The sequence below is a fragment of the Pinus tabuliformis genome, chromosome J, assembly GCF_031772625.1.
Source record: "Pinus tabuliformis cultivar Carrire ecotype Pingquan chromosome J, CPIR1, whole genome shotgun sequence".
In the NCBI taxonomy this organism is placed as follows: domain Eukaryota; kingdom Viridiplantae; phylum Streptophyta; class Pinopsida; order Pinales; family Pinaceae; genus Pinus; species Pinus tabuliformis.
The window spans coordinates 1,546,600,526-1,546,611,548 of record NC_142295.1 but is presented as its reverse complement, the minus strand read 5'-3'; the positions used below and the strand labels follow the sequence as shown (position 1 = coordinate 1,546,611,548).

The 11,023-nt window shown below is 30.9% G+C and overlaps 1 protein-coding gene across 1 annotated transcript; it reads right to left on the bottom strand.

Annotated features, from left to right (window-relative positions):
- Nucleotides 1-652: 652 nt before the first annotated feature.
- Nucleotides 653-8,004, bottom strand: LOC149233399 (transcription factor ABORTED MICROSPORES-like). The gene is made up of 4 exons (XM_089376728.1): nt 7,230-8,004; nt 3,492-3,737; nt 3,223-3,393; nt 653-912 (listed from the first exon to the last, which is right to left on the bottom strand). Exons 1-4 carry the CDS (start codon nt 7,878-7,880, stop codon nt 826-828), a joined length of 1,155 nt encoding a protein of 384 aa, XP_089232854.1. The 5' UTR covers nt 7,881-8,004; the 3' UTR covers nt 653-825.
- Nucleotides 8,005-11,023: the final 3,019 nt, after the last annotated feature.

The following is an 11,023-nucleotide window of genomic DNA, read 5'->3' as shown; positions in this document are numbered from 1 at the left end:
CAATATTTTAAGAGAGATAAACTAACTTATTTTGATGACACTATAAGCCATATTGTACTCCTAATTTCTTGTAACATTGAAAATTGTATAAGCCATATTGTACTCCTAATTTCTTGTAACATTGAAAATTGTATAAGCCATATTGTACTCCTAATTTCTTGTAACATTGAAAATTGTATAATATTTGAAAAGAGATAAACTAACTTAAATTTGTCCATATGAAAAATGTATTATTATTGTACTAGTCATTAAACAATGTACAATATTAATGTACAATATTTGAAGAGAGATAAATTAACTTAAATTTGGTCATAAGAAAAAACCATATATAACTCTTAAAAATATTAGAGTAAAATTACATCAAATCTTAATTTAATCGAATAACATTTTTTAATTTACTAAATCCTAATTCCCCTTAAACCATCAAAATGTATTTTGTTTTAATTTATATTAAATAAAATTATATATATATAACATTTTTTTAACTTATATTCTCAAATGAATTTATTTATAACACAGGATATCAAAGTAATTTTTTTACTAATATCTTACACATCACAATTACAATAATAAAATAAATATGTTAAATGTTAATTTTTTATTTTATTAAATATATTAAATGTTAATTTTTTATTTTATTACTAACCAATAACATATGGACAATTGAGTTATAGAAGGGTTTGCCACCTCCGAAAAGAAAATTGAACAACCCTAATCAAAATAGTGAAAAAAATAATTAGAAGTTTTAGACTATCCTATTGTGCAAGGATAAAAATCTGGGCTTCTCTTGTATAGTCATGTCAAATCTGAGCTTCTCTGGTATAATCAAGTCGCTCTAAAGCCGTATTTGGAAGAAGCTTCTAGAATGACCTCTCTAAGTGCATCTGCTTCCATTGCTCCAGGCATTTTAATCTGCATTATTGGAAAAATCATGTAATTATGTTAAAAATATGTAGAGTGTATATGGTTTATTTTAATATTTTAAAATTAAAATTAATAAAGGTAAAAATTATAAAAAATAATGTAGAAATTTGAATAGTAAATTTTTGACACTCTAATCAACAAATGAAAAAGTCAACCAAAAAAAATCACATAAGGTCGTGCCACAATAACATATAATATGAAAGATACCACGTACTACCGAATTTAGAAATATTAAAGATTCTCTACGTTATCTTAATTCAGAATCACAGCCCACTACCGAATTTTGAAATACTATAGATTCTACATTATCTTAATATCAAATTTAAAAGTACAGAAGACTACCGGATTTAGAAATGTTATGGATTCATTACATTATTTGATGAACAATTTAGAAATAGAGGAGATGCTGTTGCAGACCTTTTTTATGGGTTGGTCAACACTTTCGCCTATTTGGTTTAGTTTAGCAGACTTTAACAAATGAAAAATTATAAGATTATTTAAATTATTGATATTGATTTTACAAAATAATTTAGATTATTACGATGATAGTGCTGATTTTAACCCGTTTTTAATATTAGGTGTGTAACATTATATTAATAAATGAAAAATTATAAGATTATTTAAATTATTGATATTGATTTTACAAAATAATTTAGATTATTAAGATGATAGTGGTGATTTTAAGCCGTTTTTAATATTAGGTAAGTAACATTATATTATAGGTAGTTAAGGTTTTTAAAAGTTATTGGTTTTTTTATTATAATGTGTTAGAGGTGAATGGTTGGTTGAACTAATTTAGTTATATTTAAGTTTGAGGATAGCAACTCTTGTGTAGATGGTTTATGTGTGTTTTTTGTAATTATTTGTTTTTAGTATTATTTTAATTATTAACAAGTTGTATAAAAGCCAAATAAAAGGCAAAAGCCAAAAAACAAAAGTTGTTATCTAGGAAAAAAGGAAGTGTAGTGTTTTATCAAATTGTTTAGAGATAACATGAGATAGTTGCAAATATATTTATAAGTAGAGAGCAAAGTCAAAGTAGATGAACCAATGTAGTTGGAAACCAGATCAAGATGTTGGTTGAGATGAAATAACACGAGGAGAGCATCTTGTGTAAGTGTGTAGAAGCAAGAGAATGGTGGCATAAAGTTGAGATAACAATATCCATCCCCAAAAAAAGCTACATATAAATGGACATATAGATGTAAAACCTTGTTGGACATAAGTAATCTCTCAAAAAAATCTAAACGTAAACTTAAATAAATCATGTGTACATTATATATGTTGCTTTATAAACATTTTTCTCACATCATTTGAAGTGTTAACAATATAATTTTTGGAAAAGAAAAAAAAAAAAAAAAAACTAACCATTTTTTATTAAAAAAACTCCAATCTAATACCCAATAGCAATGAAATGAAAAATGCAAACATTAAAAACCAAATCAACAATATAAAATGTCTTAATATGCTCTAACATATAAAAAATACTCATATATAAATAATTTGCACGTTATATATATATATATATATATAAAATTTGCACTTTTGTTTCATATTAATCTATTAGCTTTAGCTTTTTTAATTTTATAAATTTATATTAATTTTAAATTTAAATATCCAACACCGAACAAAATCAATTACATAAATCTAGATTAATTGTAGATTTAAACATCCAAAAACAAGGACTGATTTTAGTGTTTAACAAAACACAAAGCAAAGTATAACAAATCAGGATGGCTTATATTGACTTTGCAACCAAGATTTAAACATCCAAAAACAAGGACTGATTTTAGTGTTTAACAAAACACAAAGCAAAGTATAACAAATCAGGATGGCTTATATTGACTTTGCTTCAGAGCTCTCAGATATTTACAATAGACATAAAAATAAAATTTACTCATAATAAATTCAAATATATAAAAAAATATTACTTTAAAAGTTTTTTTTATGAGAATTTTAGATTTAAAAATATTTTTGAAACAATTACAATGATATTTAGTTCCTTTTTTCCCTCTCAGATTTTAAAATTTTCTCAAAATTTACAATAAATTTAACAATACTATTGTGACTATAAAATTTATTCAACACTATTCTAAATTTAACATTATGATATTTATTTAACACTATTCTAACTCTCAAATTTATTTACCTGGTTCAATCCAATTTGAAATACTGTTCTGAATTTAATACTATTCTAACTCTGAGATTTATTTAACACTATTCTAAGTTCTAACTATGAGATTGATTTAACTGGTTCAATCAAAATTTAGATCCAATTTCGAAATGGACGGGACATACCTTTACTGTGCCGGTTTTGAGCATATGGCCATCCAAAGCAGTGAGGTTGGCATTGTGAAAATCGAGTTGAATCGATTCGAGGGCTAGCATCAAATTTACCAACACTCCCGGATTCTTCTCGCAGTAAATTCTAACATGAAACGTTCGGTCGTTAACCTTGCTCACGTTTACCTGGAAATATATCAAAACATATTGATTAGAACACAGGATTTTCGCAGTTGAAAGAGCCTGAAAACATGAAAAGAAATTACGGTGAGGTTTTGGATTACATCAAGGGTAGGCGATGTCGGAGCATCGTGCTGTGTAGGGCTGCCGCTGTTGCCGTCTTCATACAAGTGCATTTCGTTATCCAAATCTGAATCTCCTGAATCTTCTCTCTCAGGAGGTGGTGTTGAATCATTGTGGTGGCCTGCGTTTGATCGAAGGCCCTCGATTTCTGCTTGAATGTCTTTCACTTCTTTTTGCAAGTCCTGTATGTAGCTGATGGCGTCTCCCACTATGGATGCTTTGTCCATCTACAAATCAATATAGATCTTTTTAAATGCGGATTTTATATTTCTTGGGATAATATTAAATAGAGTATATATAAGACTAAATAAAAAATTTAATCAAATAAAATTTGTTTTTTATATACCAGTTATATTATTTTTTTATTTAGAACATTATTTTTTATTTTTTATTTTATTTTAGAGTAACATGGATATAGGACAAACTTAAACATCCAGTCATACTAGGTTGTAAAATTAGCTTCTCGTTTCAATGAAAAGTTCAAATAAAAATAGGTTCATCTATCTAATTTTTATTTTGGATTCATTTTAAATTTGATGTGTCAGATCAAATCTGTTGAAATGCAAATGAAATTTCTTTTCATTTTAAAAAAAGTTTTCATTTCAAGAGATTTGGTCCTTCTCCACTTTTGATAAATAGCCAAAATGTTAAACATTACATGAGCAAAAAGCACAATAAATTAAATTTCTAATTAAGACTTCTTAACCTAAATTCATTTAAGAATTATCATATGTTGAGAAGGATCTAATCCTTGAAGGTGTAAACTTTATTTTTGGAGTATAGAATATTATTAATAAATTATTAATTTATTTTTTTTTTTTTTTTTTTTTTACAATGAAACCATTTTGGGACTACCCAGTGGAAATTGTTTATATGGTTTTTTTATTTCACAATTTTCACCAAATACAGCATATATCCAGAGATTTGAACCCACCATGGCGAGAAACACACTATGTATCTCTATGAGATGAGCTCAACTCCTTCCACCTTAATAATTTATTATAATTAATAGATTAAATTGTTTATAATAATTATAAATAATTTATATTAATAATATTTGCTATTAATATAAATTAATTATAATAAATCAATTCATATTAATAATCAATTTTCTAGATTAATAATTATTAATCAATTAATTTATTAATTATTTTCTTAATAATAATAATAATTTAATATTAATTATTTTAAATTATAATAATAATGTTATTTCATCAATAATAATAATATGAGGGATCATATTGTCTTTGCATACTAGTATAATTACCTACAAAATAAAATGATTTTAAGCTCTCATCCTCATATTACGAAACTTTAAAGAAACTATTTATATTAACGAGTTTAAACTCTCATCGTCCCATTACGAAACTTTAAAAGGAAACTATTTATATTTACTTTGCAAGTAAGAACTTTGAAATTTATATGCATAGGGTCGGTCTGTTGTTAAAGAGGTTTAACGTTACAGCAAAACCTTTCAGTAATTAGGATTGCTAGGGTGGCAATTACTGATTTCAGAAACTATTTATATTTACTGTGCAAGCAAGAACTTTGAAATTTATAAGCATACAGTTGTGTTTATTGTTGAAGAGGTTTACCTTTCCGTAATTAGGATTTCTAGGGTGGCCATTACAGGTTCCAGAAACTATTTATATTTACTGTGCAAACAAGAACTTTGAAATTTATAGGCATAGAGTTGTGTCCGTTGTTGAAGAGGTTTGCCGTTATAGCAAAAATTTTCAGTAGCTAAAATTTCTAGGGGTAATTACGGATTCTTTAAAGGAATCAAAACTGAGCCTAGGCATTCATGCCACAAAGAAGTTTGTAATTACATCAAAATCCAAAAGTGTTAATAAGCTTTCCAAACCAGTAATTAATATCCAAAAATAACAATTACAAATTCTTAAAAAATAAAAATACGGTGATTCTTCCTACCGCTATATTGTTCATAGTAATGAAACAACATTTTATTTTTGAGTATGCCAACTTTAAAAATTACTGAAAGAAATTCGGACATCAAATTGTTGGGAGGATAATAATAAGTGACATCTAAAAAGCACCACAGCGAAGTTGCAGAATAATTTTTTGGTTGTAAGTTGTCATTCAGTATAACAGCTCTACGATTTAAAGCTTTTCAATTAAATTAATCAAAATATTTTATATTAGTATGAATTTATCTTAAATAAGGATTTAATATCAGCAAAATCAAATTTTTAAAATTGGTGTATGAGACCTTTTGTTTATAGGACAAAAGACCTATCTCCACGCAGTGATTTGACTCCTAAATCTAGGAAGGCATACATACTCTACCCCCTCTGGTTTTGAACCTGTGACCTCTTAAAAAGAAACTCATCCTAAATCTAGGGTTGGTCTGCTGTTAAAGAGGTTTAACGTTACAGCAAAACCTTTCAGTAATTAGGATTGCTAGGGTGGCAATTACTGATTTCAGAAACTATTTATATTTACTGTGCAAGCAAGAACTTTGAAATTTATATGCATAGAGTTGTGTTTATTGTTGAAGAGGTTTACCTTTCAGTAATTAGGATTTCAAGGGTGGCCATTACAGATTCCAGAAACTATTTATATTTACTGTGCAAACAAGAACTTTGAAATTTATATGCATAGAGTTGTGTCTGTTGTTGAAGAGGTTCGCCGTTATAGCAAAAATTTTCAGTAGCTAAGATTTCTAGTTCTAGGGGGTAATTACGGATTCTTTAAAGGAATCAAAACTGAGCCTAGGCATGCCACAAAGAAGTTTGTAGTTACATCAAAATCCAAAAGTGTTAGTAAGCTTTTCAAACCAGTAATTAATATCCAAAAATAACAATTACAAATTCTAAAAATAAAAATATCTTGATTCCTACTACCTCTATATTGTTTATAGTAATGAAACAACATTTTATTTTTGAGTATCCCAACTTTAAAAATTACTGAAAGAAATTCGGACATCAAATTGTTGGGAGGATAATAAGCACCACAGCGAAGTTGCAGAATAATTTTTTGGTTGTAAGTTGTTATTCAGTATAACAGCTCTACGATTTAAAGTTTTTTAATTAAATTAATCAAAATATTTTATATTAGTATGAATTTATTTTAAATAAGGATTTAATATTAGCAAAATCAAATTTTTAAAATTGGTGTATGAGACTTTTTTGTTTGTGGGACAAGGGACCTATCTCTGCGCAATGATTTGACTCCTAAATCTAGGAAGGCATACATACTCTACCCCTCTGGTTTTGAACCTGTAACCTCTTAAAAGAAACTCATGCTCTTAGTCATTAGACCCACTCAAGCTGTATTAAATATCATACTTTCAACATTACACATTACACATCATACTTTCAACTTTAGTAACGGACAGACAATATTAAATATCATACTGGGCTCCAGTCAATGAGCTTCTAGACTCAATAAACCTCTCCGCTCATTGAGCCCTCTAAGCCTCTGAGCTCAAAGAGCCTGGAGCTTCTCTTTGAACTTCTCAAAGCCTCTGAGCTCAAAGAGCCTCGAGCTTCTCTGTGAACCTCTCAGTTCAAGGAGCCTCGAGCTTCTCGTTGAGCCTCTCCGCCCAATTATTGCATCGCGTAAAACGGACTCATTAACCCCTCTGAGCCTCTAGGCTCAATGAGCCTCTCAGCTCAATTATTGCATCGCGTAAAACCGCACCAGAGATGTAGAGAATTTCGTTTCTGTGATGAATATGGGATCAGAAAATTGAGTACCTTGGTGATCTTTGGAACAAGGGAGCGTAAAGTATAGAGCCTTTCATTCAGTTGACCGCGTCGCCTCCTTTCCAAAAGCAACGTCTTCGGCTGCGCAGGGCGCCCGTCCTGGCTACCTTTCTCGTCTTCCTCCTTCAAATCATCCATTTCATCTGACGAATAGCCCCAGGTTGGCTCCCTTTTATCAACCCTCCCCTGGGGAATCGAACCTCCGACGTAGTGGCTGGTCTCGCACGGGATCTCCAGTCCTCCAAAAGTGTGCGGTCTCCACTCCTCCTGCGTGAAGCACGACAGGTTCCCACTCCCGTTTCTTGTGAGAGTCTCAGTGGCCTCATGAAGAAGAGTCGGCTGGAAACTCTGATCGGCTTTTACAGGCAAATCATGTGATCCCCACAAAGACTCGCTAGTCGGAAAGTTCCATCCCTGCAGGCCTAAGGGATGGGAAGAATTAGAAGAAGAAGGGCAAATGGGTATCAGAGATCCTGTGCCGCAGTTCCCTTGCATGGCGTCTGTGCAGTATAACAAGCCGTTCTGATCGCCGACATGCGCGGCTCCTGGTTCCATTAGTGCGAGGCCATTAATATCAAACATGTCAAAGGAAGAGGAATTAGCGCATAGTGTGGAAATTCCTCCCTTTCTGTCATGTTCCATGACGTGCAGAGGAGCTTGCAGCGACTCTGGTTGTTCACAAGTACCAGATTCAAGAATATGAAGATCGAAGCCCTCCCATTCCCTTATTGACTACTAAATACCTATGATTCTTTGCTCGCTTCTATTTTGGTTCCCAGCGAGAATGAGGCTTTTAATATAGCGCTTTATAATAATTTTAAATTTCTTATATATGAAAATATATTATTTTAATTATTTTTTATTATATATATATATGTGCACGGTGTCCCTTGTCCCTTGTCTCTATATCATCACTTCGAACCTACAAGTAAATTGGATGTAGATAACCCCGGCAATGACTCAATAAGAAAATAACTAAAGAATAAAATGTTAAAACTACCTATGATGTTGATAGGTCTTTTTTTTATTCAGAGGTTGGTGGATTATTTTTTTCATCTCAGCTTTTTATTTTATCGTTGTATATGAAAAATGTTGGATATTTTTATCATCTATTTTAGATCAATCATTGGAATTTCAATTGTTTTGTATTTTTAATGATTCTCGTGGATATTAGTGGTCACCTAACTATTTTATTGGCTCACAACACCGTTTTCTAATTTAGTGATTTTTCTACAATTTTTTGGTAAAGTTACGACTTCAGGAAATTGTTGTTCCAAATTACTCTATCCGGACCCACAATCCTATTTGCACTTCATCTCCTAGGATTAGGTTTTTGGATGTTTAATGTTTCTCTTTTTCTTTATGATACAAAGGCATCTAAGCCTCATTGTAAGACTATTCAATGAAAACATGTAGCCATCACATCTCTTCTCATGGATAACTACCACGACTCCAGCTAGTTTGTTTTCATTCTACATTTATGTAGCTTCAACATTTTATATTTATTAATTGAAATCAAGTTTCACTGCATTTTTGTGTTTTGGGTATAAATTTGTATATCATGTCATTCATTCTGCATTTATGTAGCTTCAACATTTTATATTTATTAATTGAAATCAAGTTTTACTACATTTTTTGTTTTGGGTATAAATTTGTATATCATGTCATTGTCTTCATAAATTCGGATTAGCGATATCAAAGCAGTAGCAATATAGTGCAGTATCATAATTTTAAATTTTATATTTATGAAAATATATTTATTTTAAAAATTTCGGATAGTATTTATATGCACTGTGTCTCTTATTTGTATATCATCACTTCAAATCTACAAGTGATTTGGATATAGATAATTTCATAAATGACTCATAAAGAAAAATACTAGAAGCTCCTAGAGTAAAATGTTAAAACTATCTATGATATTGATAGGCATTTTTTTATTAAATGTTGGAAAATTAATCTTTTCATCCAAATCTTTATTTTATGGTTTTATATGAAAGATTTTGGGATATTCTTATAATCTCTTCTACATCAACAAATGAAATTTCAATTACTTTGCATCTCTAATGATTCCATTGGAGATCGATGGCCACCCACCTATTCCATTGCCTCAGAGCACAATTTTCTATTTTAGCAACTTTTCTACAGTTTTTTTTGTCCTAAACTTCCATACCCATTTTAAGGTCCTAAACGGTGTTTTTTTGGGGGGAACATACACTCGTCGTCATAAATTGCTAAGTGTAGTAGGAAAATTTACTCTTTGGATATACATTTCTAATGGGATATCGTGCATGCCAAACAAAGTTCATATGTCAAAGTTACAACTCTGAGAAGTTGGTGTTCCAACTTACCTCATCAAGGCCCACAAACATTTTGGTGTTTCACCTCGTAGGGTTATGTTTTTGAATGTTTAGGGTTTCTCCTTGTTTCTTTATTATTAAAATGCCTTAGAGCCTCATTGTAATAATGCTCAATGAAGACCCGTAGCTGTCACATCTCTTCTTAGAGATAAGCTACCACCATTTGAGCTAATTTGTATTCACCATGCATTTATGGAGATTCAACATTTTCCACTTAATAATAGAAGTTAAGTTTCAATAAATCTCCATGTTTTGGGTATAAATCTATATATCATTTTGTTCCCTCCATAAATTTGGATCAGTGGTATCAGAGTGGTTTGTTCTTTATTTTCCTTTTTGTGCATGTCGCTAATGAAATCGAGGTATAAGGAATTGGAACTTGAATTACTTGAGCCCTCACAAGAGTGTCTTCATCAAACCAAATGGCCTCCCATAGCACAAAAAAAGAAAGACGAGGGAGTAGGAAATCATATTAAACTATTGCTCGAAGAAGCTCTCAAGCGACAAAGGAATGAGATGCAGGATAAATTTTCCTATATCCTTCAATAGATGCTAATAGGCAGCACATATTATTCAAATGAATACTTTGGAGGTGTTGCTCCTTTGAAGGTACAAGTTAATTTTGATATTCCTATATTTGAAGGTTAGATAGATATTGATACAGTGGGCAAATGGTTAAATTTCCTAGAAGGGTAATTTGCGACCCACAAATTTTCTCATAGAGAAAATATTACCTTTTCACTCCTTAAGGCTAACCCCCATGTCAAGGATTGGTGGAAAACTTACTATGAGCCACCTATGAGCAAAGGGCCATAGAGGAATCTACATTATTTTTATTCACACCCACTGGGGATTTTTTTAGGGATCTTGTTAAAAAAGAAATATTACCATGTTGGAAGCTACATAGACCAGTACATGAGATGGACCACACTACAATAAGAAACAGACCATGTAGTGCCAAAGTTCATAAATACCTTTCATACCTTGTGCACCAAATTGGGTATCAAAGACGCTGAGTGATATTTGGTGCTCATGTAAATGTGGCTATTTGCCGTATACGTCCAAATATAAATGGAGCTCCTTGACATCTCCTCACTTGGTGCAACATACCAATATGTTATCAAAAGTAAAAAAAATTTAAACAAAAGAAATGAGAGTCTGGATATGCAAATCTTTCATAGAAAAAACAAGGAATGAGCACAGCCCAAATCATAGAACAAAGGATAAAGTTAGGTTGGACCACCCTAGGACCACCCATGTAAGCTGAAGAAAAAGGATGGTAAGGGGAAGATGAAGAAAGACACGAGAAAGTTGTGTGATTTCCATAAGATCTCATCTCATAACACTAATGAATGTTTTGCAAGAAAACAATTAGTGGTCGAGCTAAAAGCCTTTGGGTCTTAAGCAAGTTTTGGATTTGAACCAGAC